General features: G+C 49.0%; 1 protein-coding gene across 3 annotated transcripts; it reads left to right on the top strand.

Moving 5' to 3' along the window:
- On the top strand, positions 1–8,503 carry REM1 (RRAD and GEM like GTPase 1). Of its 3 annotated transcripts, none has more exons than XM_060123793.1 (5): positions 1–120; positions 998–1,542; positions 2,566–2,654; positions 6,438–6,639; positions 7,912–8,503. In XM_060123793.1, the coding sequence occupies exons 2-5, from the start codon at positions 1,203–1,205 to the stop codon at positions 8,181–8,183; spliced, it is 903 nt and encodes a 300-aa protein (XP_059979776.1). In that variant the 5' UTR covers positions 1–120; positions 998–1,202; the 3' UTR covers positions 8,184–8,503. The 3 variants fall into 3 exon arrangements, with proteins under 3 accessions (XP_059979776.1, XP_059979775.1, XP_059979777.1); XM_060123792.1 differs by having other exon boundaries at positions 18–120; positions 969–1,542; XM_060123794.1 differs by having other exon boundaries at positions 35–120; positions 1,049–1,542.
- Positions 8,504–23,137: the final 14,634 nt, after the last annotated feature.

The raw sequence follows: 23,137 nt of genomic DNA, 5'->3' as shown, positions 1-23,137 counted from the left end.
CCCCCGGCCCTGGCGTTGGGGCGGGACCGGCCTGAGGGGCAATGCTGCGAGGCAGCGGTACAGCCTGGTGCACCCGGCAGCTGTGGCGGCCGGGGACCCTGGACCCCTCCCCACACCGAGGTAAAGGCCCGCGCAGCCCGCCACCAACTTAGTCAAGTTGGTGCGGAGTTCGCCAGGCGCCCGTATGGGGCGACGGGGGGGGGGGGGTTCTGCGGCACAGGCAGGGAAGAGGGGGGCCTCGAACCCGCGTCCCGGAGTGAGGGCCCCCGGATCTCGGGCCCGGAGGGCTGTTCCCTGAGACAGGGAACCCTCCCGGGATCTGGGGACTCACACCCAGGACCCCCGGGCCGGGGAAGCTCGGACTCCGGGAATGGCATGCCCTCCTGGGCCCTGTAGGTCTCCTCTCCACCCGCCTCACCGCCGGGACCCCTTCCTGTCACCAAATCTGGGGTCCGGCTGCCTCGAAGCCCCCGCGCCCCCACAGCAGCTGGAGGCCGTAGTGCCAGCCGCTTCTGAATTTTTCACGGAGGGGGCGGGCCGGACACGCTGTTCCCATGGCACCGGGGCTCTCAGGTTTCAGCTGGAAGGAACCCCCAGACCCCCTAGCCTTTAGCAGGACCAAGCTGCCTGTCCTGCCTCTTCCTCAGCTCTCGTGGGATCGGGCGGCGGAAGTGAATCCCCCCGGGGCTCTCAACCCTCCTCCGTACCTCCCAACCCCGAACCGAACCGTGGGGAAGAGACCTGTGGGGAAGAAGAGAAGGGGGCAATTCGGGTGTCTTTCGTGAACGTGGGTCTCATGTTCTGAATGGCTGGGGCAGTTCTGTGTGCGTGCTTGTGTGGACATCCTATCTGGCTGCTGCCCCTCTGCCTATCTGTGTATCACGGGGGAGTGGGTTATCCTCAAGGCATAGGAAATGGCCTCTGGGTGTGCATGCATGTGTGTGTTCACACGCACTCACCCCTCCCAGCCTGACCCAGGTTCTCTCTGGGCCTGAAGCCAGAAAGCCCCCACAGGGAGGATCTGAGGCGCCTCCTCCTCCCATTTGAGCTCAAAGAAAGGAAGGACTGCTAGAAGGACGGCTCTGGAGGAAGCCGTCGCAGCAGCTCATCAGGACTCCATAGGAGAAGGGGCTCAAAGCACCTGGCTCACCACCCACTCCCCCTTCCTGCCGAAGGAAAGAAGGAAACCCCCCTTCCCAAGGATGACACTAAATACTCAGCAAGAGGCAAAGACCCCCCTGCGTCGCCGAGCCAGTACTCCACTGCCCCTGTCCACCCGGGGCCACCAGCCTGGCCTCCTGGGCACAGCACCTTCTACACAGTCCCAGCATCCCCGACTGGGCCAATCAGCCTCCCTCAACACCCCCACCCGGCAACCTTCATCTGCCCCCAGTGGTTGGTCCTCTGAATCCAGCGACTCTGAAGGCTCCTGGGAGGCCCTCTACCGTGTGGTACTGCTTGGAGATCCTGGTGTAGGGAAGACCAGCCTGGCCAACCTCTTTGCAGGAAAACAAGAGCGGGATCTCCATGAACAGCTGGGAGGTAGGGACCCTGTGGGCTGGGAAGGGATGCGGTCGATGGAGTGAAATCCCTGTTATCTGGGGCATAACGCTGCCAAGAACAGTTGTACAACTCATGCACTGCTCAACTCTGAGGGGCATCTTTCACACAGACTATGAAGTGAATGGTCACCCCCCGGAGTTGTGCAGGGCACAGCCTGCACTAAGATCCACAGGAGGGAAATTCCTTGAATAGTGAATGAGAATTGTGCTAATTTCTCACAGGTGTGTGATGCATTTTCATGTCCTAAGGGAAGCAATTCTGAGTTCCACAAGTCCCAAGTATAAAGAAATGGTGAACTTCCTCCCAACTCTCAGACCCTGCCCCACAACCATCCATGCCCACCATGACCTGCAGCCGAACTAAGGTCCTACCCAAAATGGAGACTCCCAGACTCTTAAGTTGGGCCCTGGGTTCCTTTATTCCCAAGAGGTGCAGTGAGCTGAGAGGGCCTGGGGTCCCAGAATGATGGGGATCAGGGACCGGACAGAGGAAATGAAGATGAGTCCCTGTAGGACTGGCAGAGAGGACCCAGGGTGAGCGGGGGGAGAGGGGAGGTTAAAGGCAGAGAGGAGGTGGGGACACTCTGACCACGCCCTTTCTCCAGCCCTGACTGCTCAGAGCGTGAACCTATATGTGCACACGTACACCGGTATGTACGACAGATAGGGAGACAGGGTTCCAGAGAGGGTAACGGGACCTGCCTGAAGCATACACTAAGCCAGGGAGAACTCCCAGCCCAAATTTAACCCCACTGCCCCACACTCATTCAATCAACCAAACCAACAAAACCTTTCTCAGCACCTACTGTGTGCCAGGTACTGTGCTGGCAGCTGGTGGGACAGGGGCTCCTCATGGTGTTTCTTGGCCTATCAGGAGAGACAGACATCTAACAAATATGGTGAGCACTTCAAGGAGAAGTGGAGGGGGCGGAAAGAGGGGTTAGGGAGGCCTGCATCCTCCCCAGGCCTGCATCTCCTCCCTGAAATCCGTGTCTTTCCTCAGTTGCAGAAGATGTGTACGAGAGGACCCTCACGGTGGATGGAGAGGATACCACACTGCTGGTCGTGGACACCTGGGAGGCTGAGAAACTGGTATGGCACAACAAGCAGGATTTGGGGGGAGGGATGCCGAGGCTAGTACCAGATTCCTGTCCCCTCCTAGGACACTACAGAGCAGGGACAGGGCAGGGCCCATCCTCAGCACCTCCCCAAGCAGCCTTTCCAACAAAAGCCAGGAGAACCTCATGACCCTGACCCCCTTTCTCACTACATTCATCCTCTCCTCACAGCCATCCCAGGATGTGCTTCTCCCCCTGCAAATCTTCCCCTCATGAGCACCCTTATCCCATTCCACCCACCCACATTGTACAGAAAAAGGAACGCCAGATTTAGCCTGAGGTTGAACCCCCTTTTCCTTTGTCTTACCAGTTGGCTTTGTGCACCTGACTTACCCGCTCTGAGCTTCAGTTTTCTCACCTAATAAATGGGTGGATCATTCCTGCCTTCCTTACCAGCTGGTTTTTTTAAACTTCTTACGCAGTTTCACAGAGATAAGCACAGTTTGGAGCATGCAAAAATGCTGAACGTGAGTGAAGAATTGTAAATAATGATAATTCTTATCGATCATGACTTCGTAGCTAGTAAAAAGAGGACACCAAAGATGTCCTTCCCTAGCCCATTCCAAAGCAGGAAGAGAGCATTGGGCAGGGACATGTCCCCATTATGCTTTTCTTATCTTGCTTGAGTTTTCTTACCTTTGTTTATCTTGTTGAGTCTTTTTTCTTGCTATACAGGTAACACATGCTCATTGTAGAACTTTGAAGAAATGCAACTAAGCAAAAAGGATCTAAAAATCACCTGGGATCCCATCTCTCTAGGGGGTAGGCCCCTCCCCTAACACTCAGGGAGGCCCTGCCCACAGGGTGGGGCTTAGGAGGGCAATGTTGGGTGATTGACAAGAATGGCTGACAGCTCCAGAGATAGGCCCAAATTTAGGGATGAAGGAGCTATGAGACCAATTCCTTTTAACTAGCATAAAAGGAAACCCAGGTCCAAATGAGCATCATAATAATGATGATGGTTCTCTAAGAGCAGCTGACATTTATGGAGCACCTTCTTCCTAAGTGTCAGCCCCTGTGCTAAACACTAGACATGTATTTTGACATTCAGTCAAGACAAAAACTATACAATGAGTGTATTTCTGATTCCCATCCTACCAATGAGGAAATCAAAGCTCAGAGAGGTTATGTGTCCCAAGTTCTCAGATAGCAAGTGGGATTCAAACCCAGATTTATAATAGCCCAAAGCTTATACTCTTATGCACTAGGACCATCCCCACTGGGAGCATCACTTCTGAACCTCCATCTGAGGTTCCACTCCTTCACTCACTTGTTTATTAAGAAACACTGGCTGGGGCTTCCCTGGTGGCGCAGTGGTTGAGAGTCCGCCTGCCGATGCAGGGGACGCGGGTTCATGCCCCGGTCCGGGAAGATCCCACATGCCGCGGAGCGGCTGGGCCCGTGAGCCATGGCCGCTGAGCCTGCGCGTCTGGAGCCTGTGCTCCGCAATGGGAGAGGCCACAACAGTGAGAGGTCCGTGTACCGCAAAAAGAAAAAAAAGAAACACTGGCTGGCTGGTCCCCACCTCAGCCAGGGTGAAGGGAGGGCACCATGACCAAACCCAGATATGCAAGGTCTGCCCGGGGGTCCGACATCAGGTCCCTGCAGGCCCATCACACACAGCCAGCCTCAGGGCCAGCCTGAGGGCGGCAGCCTTGAGGGTCCCACCTCCTAGGGCCAGCGGAAGGCCTTGGGGATCCAGTGGCCAGCTCACACCCAAGCTTTATTTTTAAAAAAAGAAAGGAAGGAAGAAGAAAGAAACACTGGCTGGATATTTATAATGGGCCAGGACACTGAAGACCCATCAGTGACTAAGGCAGACGTGCCTCCTGGCCTCATGGAGCTCAGACTGGTGAAGGAGGGTCTACTTTTCGGATGCAGTTGAGAATCCTATGGGACAGAGTCCAGTGAATTAACAAGAGTGATCAGACTGGGAGTCCCATTTGGGAGACAGACTAGAAGGCAGGAATTGGAATTCTGTGCCCAGCTGGCTGGGTGGCCTTGAGAAAGTGTTCTCTTCTCTGGCCCTTGATTTCCCTACAGTTTCCCTGGCCAGTGTCTGTGAAGGCAGTTCCCAAAGAGGGTCCATGCAGAGAGGGTCCATGTTGATGTCCGAGAGGCAAAATCTGACAGAACTGGGAGGGCCTTTGGTTCATCCAGTGGTACCCCAGCCTCGCTGACCATCAGGGTCACCTGAAGAGTATTAGAAATCAGATTCTCAAGTCTCACCCCAGACCTAATGAAATAGAACCTATAAAAGTGGGGTTCTGGAATCTGCATTTTTAATCACACCCCCAAGGGGTTCTTACCCACCAATCCATGTACCAACCAGCTTTTGTGATGCTGACACATAGCAAATCTTCCATAAATATTTGTGCAATGAATGAATGAATGGTCAAGACCCACCCTCTCATTCTACAAATGAGAAAACAGACTCTGAGGGAGGAAGGAACCTGTCCATAGTCACAGCTAAGAACCCAGAATAAGAACCCACATCTGTCTGACTCAGTTCAGGGTTATTTGGCCCCGGGGAAGGATCAGTACAGCTGTTCAGAACTTACCCCTTTTGACAATGATGTTGACCATGGATCTGATGCTTTCCTATTTATCTACCTTATTTGGTTATCAGAAAACTTTTCTGGCTTCTTTTCCGCTCACAAACAATACTTCCACCACGCTCGGCATTTCCCACTCCTGCCCACTCTCTTCCCCACTACTCAGCCGCTCATTCTTTCTAACCCCACTCACCAGTCCACTGTGAAGCCCTCCCACACTCTGCCCAGTTGAGTTCTTCTGGTCTACCCCCGCCCCAAGCCCCATGGGTCCTCCAGCCACTTGCATATGGCTCTCTTTTTTTTGGCTGAGCTGCACAGCATGTGGGATCTTAGTTCCCTGACCAGAGATCGAACCCGCACCCCCTGCATTGGAAGCACGAGTCTTAACCACTGGACCGCCAGGGACGTCCCTGCATATGCCTCTCTTAATGGTACTTATCACACCGCATTATATCTCTCCATTTTCATAGCATCCCTTCCTAATCATGAGCTTTTGGAGGGCAGGTACTGTGTCTCCTTAAACACTTAGAAACACTTAGAAAGCCATTACCTAGGTGGTTCAGTCTCGGAGTGCTGTCCCTGACAAAAGAGCGTCATCCAAAACAATATCAAAATTACTCCAGTTCTTTCCTTTCCTTGTCAAACATCTTGAATGGACTCCACTTCTTAAAATGACCCTTGCCTCTCCCACCCCCTTCCCTTACACGCCACAGTTGCTCCTTCAACTCTCTCTTCAAGAGTATCCAGAAAAAAACCTCCCCTGGAAGACAGCCTCCTGTCCCCACTTCTCTCCCTTCCTTTTTTTTTCTTAACTCTGGACTGCAAAAAGCCAAAAGGACTGTCTGGCAAGACCAAACCCTCCTCAAACCAGACAAAGGCGCTGAAAAGGCAAAGCCAGAACTCTCCTTAGCAGAACCCAATAAATCTTTTGTCTCCAGTGCCCGGCCTACAGAAGGAACCAATGAATGAGAGAATGGAGTGAGGTAGTGTCATTAGCCCAATTTTTCAAGCAGAGAAACTGTGACTCAGAGAAGATCGGTGGTCTTCCAGGGTGACACAGGGAAATATGGCAGAATTTGTCCCCCAACCTGTCCAAAGTATCAACCTCAGCCCCATCCCACCCATAGACCATCCCAGCCCCTCCTTTCTCAGCCAGGGCCTAGGTACCATCTGAGGATGGGCCTGGGTTCCCTCCCCTACAGGATGAAAGCTGGAGCCAGGAGTCGTGCCTGCAGGTGGGCAGCGCCTACGTTATCGTGTACTCCATCGCAGACAGGGGCAGCTTCGAGAGTGCCTCTGAGCTCCGCATTCAGCTGCGGCGCACATATCAGGCGGACCACGTGCCCATCATCCTGGTGGGCAACAAGGCGGACCTGGCACGCTGCCGGGAAGTCTCCGTGGAAGGTAAGCCCTCCACTCCACCCTCCTCCTCCACCTTTCTCTTAGCCCCGTTGTCACTGCGTCTCCTCCAGTGCTCCTCGATCTCAGTGACTCGTGCCCCACCACCCCCACCCCGGCCACCTCCATCCTGCATCTACTTGCCTAAGCCTGAAAGCTAGAAACCATTCTTGGCTTGCCTCCTCTCTCATTCCCTCAGACCAGTCCCCAGACCTTGTCAGTCCACCTCCCTTAACCCCACATTCCCTTCCTGTCCCCATGCCCAGAGCCTCTGCCCCATCCTGGCATCTCCACTTTAGCCTGGGCCAACCCCGGTACTTCTCTATCCCCACTCAATCGGTTCTCCTCACCAGCTGCCAGAGTTTTCCCGAACCAGAGCTGACCTTGTCACTTCTTTGCCTAAAAATTCCCCTATGTGCCCCAATGCCCTTAGTCTGAGACACTTTATTCACCAGGCATGATAGGCTCAGTGCCTGTAAGCTTTCCAAGGGCTTACATCTGAGACCTGAAAAAGACAATTATTGACTCCAAAATACAGTGAGAAAATGATAAATTCAAATTTCACAGAGCTTTGCGTACAAAACATAATATTGTGTCAGCCAGCAACTGCAAACCAAAATGTTTAAAGTTATACTTAAATTGTATTTAAAGTGGGATGGGGAATATTTTAATACAATTGATGTATCAGGTGGGACCCATAACGATCTAAAAATGGCCCTACTCACAGGGCAAAATCTAAAAAATATGGAAACTGAGACCCAGAGTGGGGAGGCCAGTTCTACAGGGTCACCAGCCACTGAGGACTAGAACCCAGGCCCCTGCATCCAGCCCAGTGGCATCCTGGAGACGGAAGACCATATGCTTTATGAGCAGACGTCCCAAAATTCTGCAACATTATCCCCAGGAGATTTTGTTGAATCGCTAGTTCCCAGGCCTCACCTACCGAATCAGAATATCTGCAGGTGGGCTCAGCAACCTGCATTTTAACATGCTCCCCCAGACAATTCTGTTGCACAGATTAGACCCCTTCCCTGGCAGTCAAGACCCTTCCGTGGGACCTCCCGGTCTTCCCAGCCTCATTCTGCTATCAGTATCAATCACTAACCTGTGAACTAACTCCTCAAAGCCAGATTTATCTCTGAGTCCCCTGGCACGCAGCACGAGGGATGGGGAAAGGAAAAATCGTACTTCCGGTTGAGATTGAACACACCTCCTGCTACCTTTATCTCCTTTTTCCGGTTGTGGCTCCGCCCTGGCTCACTGACCCCGCCCCCTCAGAGGGCCGCGCCTGCGCTGTGGTGTTCGACTGCAAATTCATCGAGACGTCAGCCACGCTGCAGCACAACGTGGCGGAGCTCTTCGAAGGCGTAGTGCGCCAACTGCGCTTGCGCCGCAGGAACTGCGCAGGCCGGGAGCCACCGGCCCCCCGACGACGGGCAAGCCTAGGCCAGCGGGCTCGACACTTCCTGGCACGCTTAACTGCCCGCAGCGCCCGCCGCCGGGCACTCAAGGCCCGCTCCAAGTCCTGCCACAACCTGGCCGTGCTCTGAGGCCACCCACCCACTCTCTGGGTGGGGGGCACTGGGGTGCATTCTAGCCTCCACCAGGGCCACGGAGAGGCAGAGTCTCTGTGGCTTGCAGTCTACATCGTGGGCATTGGCCGTCCACTCCCTCAACGTACAGAGCATCTCCCCAGCCGCAACTTCACGGACCTCTCTGCCCTGGGCAAGTGATGGACAGACCATGGGGCCAAAGCCTAAATTGGGGTTTTCATGCAGTGCGTGTCTTTTTGTAAAAAGTCTTCCTTGTCCTTGGGCTCTGGCCAACCCTCAGAAATTCCCCCACAATAAACTAGACCAGAAGGATGTCCTGTCTGAGCGCCCAGATCTCTTCTTTTGGGCTCTTCCAGGCGTCTCCACCTCCCGCTTTTCCATCTACACGGGCTGCAGACTGGGTTGGTCTGCTGACTTGGGTGTCAGGGTTAGTCAGTAAAATCACTGGACCAATTATGCATTCAGGCCCTTCTCTGAACCACGGGGCACAGCCCCTGCCCCACGACTTGGAGGGAGACACAGTGCAGCACAAGCAACCACAGTTTAGTGTGATGACCTCCTATTCTCTCATTAACTCGTTTTTTTAGATTATAAATTCACAAAATATTCTCTGAAAAAAAAATCTTCGCCCTCATCCTAGCAATATAATAGCTGGTGTTTGTTGGGAGCTGACTGGGTACTAAGCTGTCACAACTATTAATCTTCACGACCCATGTTTAACTAGTTAGAAAACAGAGGCATAGAACAGTGAAGGCTTGTGCTCCAGATCACACAGCAGCTATAAGTGAAGTTGCCAGGATTCCAGCCCAGGCTTGTGAGGCTAGAGTCTGTGGCCAGCTTATCCACAGTCCTCTTGGAGAATGTGACAAAAAACTATAGACTCCCAGGGGAATGGACTTTCAAACACAATTTTGCACACAATTGAAAGGGGGCAGGTGGACTCCATGAAACTCAATCCATTAATCCCCGGGATGGACCCCCGATTTAGTCCGACTCATTCCGTTTTCTAACTTTGGAAATTGAAGCCCAGAGAGGGGAAGTGAGCACCCCAGAGTCGCCCAGCCAGTAAGGGTAAGGACCAGACCTCAGGGCCCAGCCTCCTCCTATGTCTGTGTGGGAAGTAGGAGGTAGTGAGGCACCATGGCTGGGGATGGGCCTTGGGGGTCAGGTCAGGAGTTTCCAGCATAAGGGGAAGTGGTGTCACTACTTTGAGAGGAGAACATGATGCAAACAGTTTGGACCATTGTGTCCCTGATGCCTGACACCCCTGCCCCCAGCCAGCTGCCTGCCCAGATGCCTCAGCCCCCCACGTCGGCCATGTCCCCAGCGGTGACCCCCCAATCTTGCCAGCAGGGCACTGATGGTACTTACTTTCCTATCCCAACTCCAGCCCGGGGAAGGGAAAAGGAGGAGGGTCTTCCCCCACCCTAAGCTGTCTCTGGAGGCCTGTGGTCATGGGGGGAGGGGCTATAGTTGTGGAAAGTTGGCAGAGGCAGCCGGCAGCAGCCCGGGAGAGTGGAAAAAATGATATCAAACCCAGAAAAATGCAGGCCGGATGGAGGGCCCAGGCCGGCCCTGGGAGGTGAGAGGGAGGGAGGGAGGAGGCCTCACAGGCTGAGAAAGGAAGAGGGCCAGGGAGAGAGCGCAGGAGCTGGTTTGGAAAAACCTGGGGACAATCAGCGTGATTCCTTCCTTTCTTCATCCGCAAATATTAACTGAGGGCCTACTAAGTGCAGGGCACAGTGCCTGGTTCTAGGGACATAGTGGTGAAGAAGGAGTAGGGTGTTGCTCCCTGGAGCTCACAGTCTGGTGGGGAAAACAGACTAGAAAACACGTATATGATTAAAAGAATTACAAACTGATAGGGTGCTAAAAATCAGGGTGGTCATGAAAATAATCCTCTTAATTCACAGATGGGGAAATTGAGGGCCAGAAAGGGAGTACCCAAAGCTACTCAGATTGTGGAAGAAATCATTGAGACCAGGATTGGGGGAAGGCAGGGGAGGGAAGAAAGAAAGAAATAGTGCAGACTAGATGCAGGGGTGAGTATGCAGCCAACACAGCGAGACAGCACAGTGGTGGAGGGCATGGGCCCTAAACCAGGGGGTCAGTATTCAACCCCTGCTCTCTTCCATCTCTCTGTGCCTTAGTTTCCCCATCTATAAAATGGACTTCATGACAATTCCCTCCCTCAGGATTGATGTGAGGATTAAATGACTTAAGATGTGTCAAGTACTTATAACAGTTTCTGTGTCTAGGAAGATTCAGGAAATGCTGGTTCCTGCTATCATATCTTAAAACATTAGGGAAACCAGAGTTTGTTTAGGGTTAGATATTTTGAGACCGTGAAGACTCGCTTGGGAGTATTTGCCCTATTAAGACACTGGAGGACTTTAGGAAACTCTCTTCCCTTCTTGGGCCTCAGTTTTCCCATCTGTAACGTAAAGGGATTGAATCTGAGCTTGTAGCATATACTCATGTACTCACACGTTTGCTGTCTGCCTCCCCCACAGGAATGAGAGGTCCGCAAGGGCAAAACCCTTGGTGCTGCTCTCTCCTCAACACCTGCGTCAGTACCTGGCTCATTGTAGGGGATCACTAAATATTTGTGGAATGGATTAATTAACCAATCTGTTAAAGGGCCCTTCCAAACCTGATCTCTCTGATTCTAGGAGTCTGTAAATAAGGCATGGCTGGGAAAGCATGTAAGAAAACCACAATATTCCTCCCAGGGACATGGCCTATTATAGTTTAGAAAGTTCTTTCTCAGACATAAAAACAAACCCAAAAAAAAAGCCAAAAAAAAAGCAAAAAGCTAACTTTGTTTTAGCTCTTTCTATGTGGTAGGCCCCATGTTCCATGCTTGGTACACATTTTCTCATTTCATCATCTCCATCTGCTTAATAGGTACCATTTAACAGATAACAGATGAGCACATTGAGGCTAAGAGAACACAAGAAATTTGTCCAAGGCCACACAGCAAGAAAGCGTAGTCAGGATTCACACCCAGATCGGCTGTCAAGAGGCAGGTAGGAACTGCCATCTTCATTGTACAGTTGGGGAAACTGAGGCCCAGAGAAAGAAGAATCTCCCAAGGTCATGTAATAACACCAGCAAACAGTTCCGTCACTCTTACCATGTATCAGGTGCGGTGTTAAGTGCTTTTCGCATATTAAATCCTCAAAACTTCTCACATTATCACCATGCCAGTTTTCAGATGGAGAAACTATAGCAGATACCCGGCCAAGGTTGCACAATTAGCAAATAGCCAGGATTCGAACCAGGGAAGTCTAGTCCCAGGGTGTGAAAGGCTCAACTATATCGCACCGTCCGACGGTACAGCAAGTCCGGTGCAGGCTGGTGTCTGCCCAGCACCCTGCTGCCGGGGCTGGGGGCAGGGTGGAGAACAAAAGCACATTGAGAGTATCCTCAGACGCCAGCTGCGACTTTCCACCTTGAAGGGAGGGCACTGTTATGGAAAAAGTGATAAAGCTCTGGAAAGAGGAATGTCTCCCCAGGGGCCCCAAGTCTCCTCAGAGTTTCCCCCCTCCTTTTGCTTTGGGGGAAGGCCACAAACTATGCTGTCCTGATCCAGACGAGAGGAAGGCCACCTGGATCCCAGCACACCCCAGCCTGGCTACTCAAATACCGAGGATCACTGGCCCTGACGGAAAGTTCCAATTTCTCAGCCAAGGGCACGAAGCTTCCACTCGGGGACCCCCAAGGAATCAGGTTCAGGCTGGAACTCCCTTGTCCTTGGATGGTGAGAAATTCACATCTCCCAGGCACAGCTCAGTCCTTCCTTTACTCAGCAAACTTTGATAAGGGTATGTGCTCTGAAGGAAGGTAAGGAGGGTAGAGAGAGTCACAGCTGGCTGCTTTGTAAAACAAAATGTTTTTAAAGATTAAGAATCTCTAAGCTCTGCCATGACCATGTGACCTTAGGCAAATCAAAATATACGGAGTGAAGGGGTTAGGGTAGAATTCTTTATGCGACTGTCTCAAGAATATTTGAATATTCTAGTTCAACAGCATGAAAAAATATACAAGTTCAGTTTCAATTTCGGCGCCGTCTCCTTCCGTTCAGTTCAGGGTTTAGTTAAAAATAATATTAATGATGGGATGGGAGCTCTGGGTTCAACAGTGTGTGTTGTTTTCCTAGTTCCGTCTGATTCAAGTTCAAGGCTAAGATGGATCGCTGTTCCAGTTTCTGTGCCGCATAGCAAACCACCCAAAGCTTAGCGGCATAAAAACAATCATTTTATTATACTCATAGATTTTGTGAGTCAGGAATTTGGGCAAGGCGAAGTGGGTACTGCTATTCTCTGGGACCTCGGCTGGGAAACTCACAAAGCCTGGAGCGACTGGAGTCACCTCACATGTCGTCTGGAGGTTGATTCCAGCAGTAAAGTGGAGTCTCACCTACAACGTGGACTCTCTAGGTGTCCTGGTGCTTTTGTTTCCTATTGCTGCCGTAACAAATTACCACAAACTTAACGGCTTAAAACAGCAAATTTATTATCTTATAGTTCTGTCAAATAGAAGTCCAAGTTGGGTCCCACTGGGCTAAAACCAAGGTGTCTGCAGGGCTGCATTCCTTTCTAGAGGCTCTAGAGAAGCTTTTGCTTCCTTGCCTTTCTCAGCTGCTAGAAGCCGCTTTCCTTGGCGCTCGCTCCATCTTCAAAGCCAACAATGTCGAGCCAAGTCCATCTCATGCTGCCATCTCTCTGGTTCTCTCTCTTCTGCCTCACTCTTCCACCTTTGTGATTAGCAACAGCATAACCTTCCTGTTTTACAGTCAGCAGATTAGCAGCCTGAAATTCCATCTGTGACCTTAATTATCCTTTGCCGTGTAACATAACATATTCACAGGTTCCAGGACTTCCCTGGTGGCCCAGTGGGTAAGACTCCATGCTCCCAATGCAGGGGACCCAGGTTCGATCCCTGGTCGGGGAACTAGATCCCGCATGCATGCTGTAGCTAAGAGTTTGAATGCCACAACTAAGTAGTCCATGTGCCACAACTAAGACCTGGCACAGCCAAAATAAATAAGTAAATAAATATTTTTTAAAAAAAACATATTCACAGGTTGCAGAGACTAAGATGTGGACATCTGGGGGAGCCAACCCATGGCAGAATAAGGTGGAGGCTGAAGGAAGGCTGTGGCTGGGTCTTTACTCTCCTCCAACACACAAACTCAGTCTTGTTCTAATGAGTACAGAGAGAAGGCCCTAAGGTAAAGGGGTTCCTTCCTAGTGGGATGTCGGGGGCACTGGGACACTGTCCCCAGGGTCTGACCTTGCCTCCCTTCCTCAAACCCATGCCTCTCTCCAGGATCACCAGTTTCTTCAAGCCTGCACTGGGCAAATCTCCACCCACCTTTCAGAAAACACTACTCCTTACCGACAGATATAGGTCTTGCCTCAGAATTATCCCCCACCCCTAGCAGTAATCTTCAGAAGTCTGAGTTATTGGGGCTGGATTAAGACTCCAGGTGCCCCAGCAGGGCAGTCAAGGGTGTTCTTAGCTCTTCTAGTCTTACAGAAGAGTCCAGAGTAAGTGTGACCACTCCAAACTCAGTCCTCTTCAAGGTCTGCCCACCTGTGTGAATAAGTTTGCATGCCTTTCCACACAGTCAGTTGTCTGTGAATCTTACATGCATGCGTGCACGTATGCACATGTGCACTTTGAATCCAAAACCTAAGCCAGGGGTCACAAATGCAGATGCTCACAGAATCAGGTAATATAAATCAATGACGTAGACTAGGTGACAAACATTAGGGAGCATCAAGGTCTGTGGCAAACTGGAAGTCCTTTCCTACCTAAAAGGAATGACAGAACTAAGCTGCCTATTACTCCTGTTAGGAAATTTCATTTTTTCTAAGATATTTCATTTTTTGAAATGAAAAATATTTTTCAGATATTTCATTTTTTCTAAGAAAAGCAGCAAGCCAGATACTTATGTGCAGTATCCCAATTCCTAAATCACTATTGCTAATTCCAATTTTTTTAAGCCCTGGACAGGAGAAGCAAAACATGTCCCCCAGCCAGGTTCTGACCAGAGGCTGACAGTTTGTAACCTCTGGCCTAAACCCAAATAGTGAGAAAGAAATGTATTCTCAGCCATTCCCCAGTCTGCAGGGTCACCTCATACCATGTAGTTAGGACTTAATTATAAAGAACGATTTGTTCTTTTTGTTCAGCTCCTCCCAATCTCCTTTCCCAGAGTGCCTCTTCAGGCCTATTGGGATTCCAAAGGTGCCCAATGCCAAGTGGTACATATTTTTAATTGAACTTTGAATTACATAAATAATACATTTTAATTATAAGGATAAATCAGAAAAACAGAAAACATATGGTAAAAGTAAAAATGCATTTATCTGTTAAGCTGCCCTCAACTACACATGAGAGAAACCCTTATAAGGATATTTTCTAACAGAATGTCCAGAAGTAGACAATTCTAAGGTTGATTCATCAGCCTTAAAATGTCAGGACACTGGGTCTGCATCTCCATAATTCTCTAGGCATTTCCTTCATGGTTGCAACATGGCTACAACAACTCCAAGCATCACATCCTCACACCAGTATTACAAGCAAGAATGGGAGGGGAAAGGTCAGAAAGAGGTTTTCTTTTTATCGAGGAGGAAGTTATTCTCCCAGCAGTTTCCTTTCATATCTCACTGGCCAGACTGAGTCTCATGGCCACCTCTAGCTGCAAGGGAGGCTGAGAAAGCAACTAACAGGCAAAAAGGAATGAGATCGCCACATTTGGCTTGGGCCAATAATGGTTCATCCCTTTGCCGCTCTTTTGTGAGCAACAGAGAAGTGGGTAAGGGTTGTTGGATAGCAATTTTAGTATTTTCCACAGAACTCCTTTCATTTCCCCGCCATCCCACTCCTCTCCCCAGAAGTACCCACCATTAGCAGTTTGGAGTGTATCCTTCCCGATTTTTCAGCACACTTAGATATATATTGTAGCAGACATTTGGCCATCTTTGTTTTCTTCCGTACTGTCAGAGTCACAATTTTGCTCTGTTGTTCTCATTTTCATGGGATCAAGAATAAATCCTGGGAATTCCCCGGTGGTCCAGTGGTTAAGATTCTATTGTCTCACTGCCAAGGGCCCAGGTTCAATCCCTGATATGGGAACTAACATCCCACAAGCCCCACAATGCAGACAAACAAATAAATAAATAAATAAAATAAAGACGGACTTACAAACCAGCTGTGACCAATGAAATGTGAGGGAAGGTTGGCTGGAGGGCTCTAGAAAAAAGTTTCTTTGCTTTTGAAAAAGAGATGAAAAACAAGCAAACAAACAAAAAAAGAGCTGCAGCAGAAAGGGAGTCCCTTATCTTCTGGTAATTGAAATATATGAACGAGTTGCCTGGAACTGTAGCCACCATCTGGCAATTATGACGGGATCTAGTCAGAAGATGGCAAAGCTGAAAGATGGGAAGTCCCTGAGTCCTTGGTGATGAAGTCCAGCCCCCGAATTAGCCAACCCTGAAGATGCCCCACCTCTGGGCTTGTTATGTAAGATAATAATATGTCTTCAATGTTGAAGCAAGTTACCTTGGGGTTTCTGTGCCGAAGTCAAAATCATCCATCTGGTACACATATATAGGTTTCTTCGCTTTTTTTTCACATAAATGGGGTCATAGTTATATGTGTTCAGTTGCACAGTTGCTACAAGGGACTGGAAAGTTGCAAGGGATGAAATCCAAACTAGCAGTGATGGAAACAAAATAGAAGTATTTGTCTCCCTCATGCAAAAGAAGTCCAGAAGCGGGCAGTCAAAGGCAGGCATGGCATTCCACAGTGCAGGGACCCTGGCTCCTTCTATCTTGTGGTTCCACCTTCTTCAATCCACTGTGCTGCCCAAGCTGCAGTAGTCACATCCACATTTCAGCCAGCAGGAAGTAGTTATGGGGTTAAAAAAAAGCAAAGCCTATCAGACGATGTACATATCACCTCTGCTTACATCTCATTGGCAGAGCTTAGTCACATCACCACCCCTAATTGCAAAGGAGTCTAGAATACTTTACTCTGAATAGCCATGTGCCAGCTCAAAATCAGGGATTCTAGGGCTCCCCTGGTGGCGCAGTGGTTGAGAGTCCGCCTGCCGATGCAGGGGACGCGGGTTCGTGCCCCGGTCCGGGAGGATCCCGCATGCCGCGGAGCGGCTGGGCCCGTGAGCCATGGCCGCTGAGCCTGCACGTCCGGAGCCTGTGCTCCGCGACAGGAGAGGCCACAGCAGTGAGAGGCCCGCGTACGGCAAAAAAAAAAAAAAAAATCAGGGATTCTATGTTTGAAGGAAAGGTAGAAGAACAGCAAGGGGCAGCAAGCAATTGCTGCCTCGATACTGTACATATTATGTATAATTTGCTTTTTTCACTTAATTTCTCCTGGCTTTCTATCCATGCCAGTACACATAAATCTACCTTATTATTTGTTCTTCTTTTTCTAGCTTCTTAAGATAGAAACTTAGATCAAGTATTTGAGACCTTTCTTCTTTTATAATACAAGCATGTAAAGCTGTATTAGGAAAAAAAAGCTATATAATTTATATCAAGCTATAAATCTTCCTCCAAGCACTGCTCGAGATGCATCCCACAAATTTTGGTATGTTGTGTTTTCATTATCATTCAGTTTAAAATATTTTCCAATTTCCCCTGTGACTTCTTCTTCCCATAGATTATTCAGAAATACATTGTTTAATTTCCAAATATTTGAGGGGTTCCTATAGGTGCTTTTTGTTATTGATTTCTAATTTAATCCAATTGCAAATTTGAGAGTGGTTTTGTATATAGGGTCTGTCATAATCCATGTTCCATGTACACTTGAAAATAATCTGCATTCTGCCATTGTTTGGTGTAGTCTTCTAAAAATGTCAATGAGGCCTAGGTGATTGAAAATGCTGTTAGAGAAAAACAGGCAGAACACTCTATGACATAAATCACAGCAAGATCCTTTTTGACCCACCTCCTAGGGAATGGAAATAAAAACAAAAATAAACAAATGGGACCTACTTTTGCACAGCAAAGGAAAACATAAACAAGATGAAAAGACAACCCTCAGAATGGCAGAAAATATTTGCAAATGAAGCAACTGACAAAGGATTAATCTCCAAAATTTACAAGCAGCTCATGCAGCTCACAATTAAAAAAACAAACAACCCAATCCAAAAATGGCCAGAAGACCTAAAAAGACATTTCTCCAAAGAAGATATACAGATTGCCAACAAACACATGAAAGGATGCTCAACATCACTAATCATTAGAGAAATGCAGATCAAAACTACAATGAGGTATCACCTTACACCAGTCAGAATGGCCATCATCAAAATATCTACAAACAATAAATACTGGAGAGGGTGTGGAGAAAAGGGAACCCTCTTGCACTGTTGGTGGGAATGTAAATTGGTACAGCCACTATGGAGAACGTATGGAGGTTCCTTAAAAAACTACAAATAGAACTACCATATGACCCAGCAATCCCACAACTGGGCATATACCCTGAGAAAACCATAATTCAAAAAGAGTCACGTACCATAATGTTCATTGCAGCTCTATTTACAACAGCCAGGACATGGAAGCAACATAAGTGTCCACCGACAGATGAATAGATAAAGATGTGGCACATATATACAATAGAATATTACTCAGCCACAAAAAGAAATGAAATTGAGTTATTTGTAGTGAGGTGGATGGACCTAGAGTCTGTCATACAGAGTGAAGTCAGAAAGAGAAAAACATATACAGTATGCTAACACATATATATGGAATCTAAAAAAAGGTTCTGAAGAACTTAGGGGCAGGACAGGAATAAAGTTGCAGACATAGAGAATAGACTTGAAGACACGGGGAGGGGGAAGTGTAAGCTGGGACGAAGTGAGAAAGTGGCATGGACATATATATACTACCAAATGTAAAATAGGTAGCTAGTGGGAAGCAGCCGCATAGCACAGGGAGATCAGCTCGGTGCTTTGTGACCACCTAGAGGGGTGGGATAGGGAGGATGGGAGGGAGACGCAAGAGGGAGGAGATATGGGGTTATATGTATACATATAGCTGATTCACTTTGTTATAAAGCAGAAACTAACACACCATTGTAAAGCAATTATACTCCAATAAAGTTTTTTTAAAAAATCAATGAGATGTTGAAATAATGCTATAGCCTAAAAGAAAAGTTCTTATAAAAATTCATTTTGGGGCTTCCCTGGTGGTGCAATGGTTTAGAGTCCGCCTGCCGATGCAGGGGACGTGGGTTCGTGCCCCGGTCCGGGAAGATCCCACATGCCGCAGAGTGGCTGGGCCTGTGAGCCATGGCCGCTGAGCCTGCGCGTCCAGAGCCTGTGCTCCGCAACGGGAGAGGCCACAACAGTGAGAGGCCCGCATACCGCAAAAAAAAAAAAAAAAAAATTCATTTTGTTGCAAAAAAAGAAAAAGAAAATGCTGTTCAAGTCGTCCATATACTTAGTGATTTTATGTCTACTTGTTTTATCCTGAGAAAGGAGTGTTGAAATCTTCAATTATAATTGTGATATGTCTTTTTCTCCTTTCAGTCTGTACATTTTTTCTTTAACTTGTTCTTTTCACTGCTGCAAAATATTCCACAATATGGATTACATACTTTACCAATCGAAGGTGAGTGAATTTAGGCTAGTGTAACTGTTTTACAAACAGTGCGGCAGTGAATATTCTTTTTTTTAATATTTATTTATTTATTTATCTGGCTGTGCCTGGTCTTCATTGCAGCGTGCGGGATCTTTTAGTTGCAGCATGCGAACTCTTTGTTGCGGCATGTGGGATCTAGTTCCCTGACCAGGGATCAAACCTGGCCCCCTGAATGGGGAGCATGGAGTGTTAACCACTGGACCACCAGGAAGTCCCTTTAGGGTTTATTTGGTTTTGTTTGTTTTAGGCAGTGAATATTCTTGCACTTGGAGGAGAAATTACTGAATTCACATTCACTGAGTCAAAGGACATGTACGTTTTACATTTTGATAGACTGCCAACTTGCCCTCCAAAAGGGCTCTATTTGTTTATATTCATATCAACAGTGCCCAGTTCCCCACACTAGATGTTACCAGTTCCTATACTGTAATTTTTATTTTTATTTTTTTTTTGCGGTACGCGGGCCTCTCACTGTTGTGGCCTCTCCCGTTGCGGAGCACAGGCTCCAGACGCACAGGCTCAGCGGCCATGGCTCATGGACCCAGCCGCTCCGTGGCATGTGGGATCTCCCCGGACCGGGGCACGAACCCGTGTCCCCTGCATCGGCAGGCGGACTCTCAACCACTGCGCTACCAGGGAAGCCCAAGTATATTGTAATTTACAGGAAACATATATATTTGGTCATTCAGACAACCAAAATATATTCCTCATGTGTATTTGGTCTTCATCCACAGTTCTTGCCTCATAGCTCCCAACACCCTTATAAATGATAAGAGCAATGGGAGCGTGTTTTGTTATAATATTCGATCTCTTGTCCTCAGTTCCAGAAAACTAGCTTCAGAGCTATAAAGGTGAAATGGGTGGCTTGTTATCCATAACAAGTCCCTTTCTGCCACAACTGTGTTGATGTTCATAAAGGTGACTTTTGGAAAGCACCTAAGGATTGGGGCTGGTTGCCAGGGGAACCAACCCTGAATAGAGGGGTGGAACTTTCAGTCCCACCATGTGATTTCCTAGCAGGGGAGAGGGGCTGGAGTTTGAATCAATCACCAATGGCCAATGAGTTAATCAAACATGCCCAGGTGAAAGCCCAAAAGAAGGGAGTCCAGAGAGCTTCCAAGTTGGGGAACCAGACCACTTCCACGTGTCCCCGTGCTGGGCCCCAAGATCCACGAGGACAGAAGTCCTTTGTTCAGGACCTCACCCTATGCACCTCTTCATCTGGCTGTTGATTTGTGTCCTTTTAATATCCTTTGTAATAAATCAGTCATCCAGTGAGTAAAAGGTTTTCCTGAGTTCTGTGAGCCGTTCTACCAGATTAATCAAACCCAAGAAAGGGGTCATGGGAACCTCTAATTTATAGCCAGTCAGACAGAAGTACAGCTAACAACCCGGCATCTGCAGTGGAGGGCTGTCTTGTAGGACTGAGCCCTGTACCTAGGAGATCTGATGCTATCTCCAGGTAGATGGTGTCAGGATTGACACCAGCAGGGTATCCAAGAATTGCTTGTTGGTATGGGGAAGCACACACACACACACACACACACACACACACACACGTTGGAATTGGGTCTAGGAACCCAAAAGACCAGTCTTTTCTCATTTGACATTCTCTCAGGGGCAGGATGAGGGAAGGCTGGGGGGAAAAAGATGTCTCATCGTTTACTTTGTATTTCTCTGATTCTTCTGAAGTTGAGCAATATTTCTCTCAATGAGTGTGCCTATTCGCTGCCCAAAATCCCAGTGAAACTTTGAAATTACAGCTTCCAAGGACCAGATTAAATTTTTAGCCTAGGTTACTCCACTCTTCATTATCTGCCTGGAGTAGAGGGGTGTTCTTTCTTCCAGATACGAGAGCTGTTTCATTAATCTTCACAACAGTAAGAGACAACACCATCTTACAGATGAGGAAAACTGAGGCTCCAAGTGGCTAAGTGTTTTGTCCAAAGTCACTCAGTTAGTAACCTGCAGAGCTAAGGATTAAAACAACAATGTCTGACTCCCAAGCCTGCTTCCCAGCATAGCTAGCTCATTTCACAGATTAGGAAACTGAAGCCCAGGGAGACAAAATAACATATAAAATTAAATGGTGAGCGAGCAGCAACCAGTTGACCAAATATTTCCCCTCCTTCCAGGTCTGGGTGACCAGCTGCAGAAGAGACAAGAGAGTGGAGGCAGGGACAGCCACCCAGCAGAGGAGTCAAGAGCATGGAAAATGTCTCTTTCAGCCAATTTTCCTGAGGAACCCTGGCTGAGGCTCAGGGCTGGGAATGGAAAGTGTGCAGGGAGGAGGCGGCAGCCACGTCCATCCCCATCCGGAGAGGCTGTTTGCAAAGTCCTGCTGGGAGATGCAAGGAGGGGAATGCAGGGGGAGGGGGAGTAGACCCGGGAGGCCAAAGATCTGGCATCTGCCCAGGGCCTCTTCTCCTGGGAGAGGAGGAGCAGGCGTCCCCCGAGCTCCCCACTTCCTCCTTGGGCTCTCTCCCTCTGCCAGCTCCTGCTGTGCCCTGCCCGCTTGTCTGGGCATCAGCCATCCTAGAACTGAGACACTGGCAAACCCGACTCTCTGGGGACTGTGCACAGCTGACTCAGGGAGGTGCAGTGGCCAGGAAGAAGGACTGGTCTTACTCTTGGAGATCTTGACCAGGGCTGGGCTTGAAAGCCATTGGCTTCATCCGTGCAGCCCCTCTGCCTGGAAAATCTCCCTTTGCTACTCACAGTGCCTGCAATTCCACCATTATAGATTTGACCAAGGCTGGTGTTCAGCCAGGATGCAAAGTATGGCTGTACCAGTTGTCAAAATATTTAGATACATTCCTACTAGTTGTTAAGAACCCCTGTCCCGAATGTCCCCCAAGTAATGGCCACTCCAGAGCTTCCTCTGGGACCACGCAGACCTCCCCACTTACAACCACTGAAGGGGTAATCCCTGCCATAGCAGGGCCGTCCAAGACTGTGTGGATATGTTGGTGAGTGACAGTCATAACAGTTGTTAACACTTTTCATATCATTCCTAGAAACAACACTTTCACTTATAAATTTGTCCCTTGTTTAAAGGCAAATTGATACAAATTTAGAGGTGAAAGGGCCTTGTGCAAACTCTTCATTTTCCAGATGGGGAAACTAAGGCCCAGAGAGAAGCAGAGACTTGCCCAAGGTCACACAGCCTGTCAGCATAAGCGAGGACAATAGGACACAGGTTCCAGACTCCTGACAACTCCCTGGGTGTCAAGTCATCTGGCCCCACAAACAGTAAACTCTAGCAGGTGATGGAAGAAGGTGACAGGGAGGAACCTGCCCTAAGACAGAACTGAGAACCAATCACTTGACTCTTGTACCTGGTAATTATAGTCTTGGCAACAGTCTCCTTGGTCACTATCGCCACAGAGATAGTTGTCATGGCAACCACCAGCCAGGGCCCCAACTTCCTGACACCAAGAGCCTTAAGATAAACCCAGAAGCAAGTTTGTTCCATAGCACTGACCCAGATCAGAGCTCCAAGTAGGAAAGAAACTTGCCCAACATCACACAGCAAGTTGGTGATGAAGCCAGGTTTCCTGAGTCCCCAGCCCAAGGCTCACAGCTGCCCCGCCCTTTCTGTGGCTGACACCCCCACCCCTGCCCCTGTTTTTTTGCCTGCCTTAGTGCTTCCCATATTTCTTCGACCCTCGGTCAGGATCTCCTTCCCACGGCATCTCACCCTTGGCTGCCTGTCAGCCACTCATCTTCCTGGGAACAGGCTGACATGAGCTTAGTGTAGGCCCCATCACAGGGGTTTTCATCATTAGCTGGGGCTCCCTGAAGACTGGAAAGCCTTCAACACCCTCTGCCCCCCCCCCAGAAGAAATGATCTCCAATGGTGGAATTTCAGGCACTGTTAGCTCAGAATTGAGGAGCTCTTTTTGGGCAGTCAGGTCCTGTGTGATGCCAGACAGAGCTGCCTCATTGTGGAGAGAGCTCTGGGCTGGAAAGCCAATGGCCTGGATTCTAGCCCTCCCTGCTCTGAGTCTGACCCCTGTTTTGCTTTATTCAAGTCCCTTCTTTTCTCTGGGACTTGTATCCTTCCAGAGAGATGGGGATGAGCACACTGTCCTATAATCGCCTCCATTACCACCACCATCCTAAGGCTGCTGGGGACCAGATGAAATTTGGCGTCGTAGCATCACCACATAAGGGGTAGTGTGGTTTAAAGAACTTGCCTACCTTCCTGTTATCTTCTTCTAGAATAATGGAATCTCAGGTTTGGAAGGATGGTCCCCACATAGGGAAGAG

Source organism: Lagenorhynchus albirostris, chromosome 15 (assembly GCF_949774975.1).
Source record: "Lagenorhynchus albirostris chromosome 15, mLagAlb1.1, whole genome shotgun sequence".
NCBI classification, from domain to species: domain Eukaryota; kingdom Metazoa; phylum Chordata; class Mammalia; order Artiodactyla; family Delphinidae; genus Lagenorhynchus; species Lagenorhynchus albirostris.
This window is presented reverse-complemented; position numbering and strand designations above follow the sequence as displayed.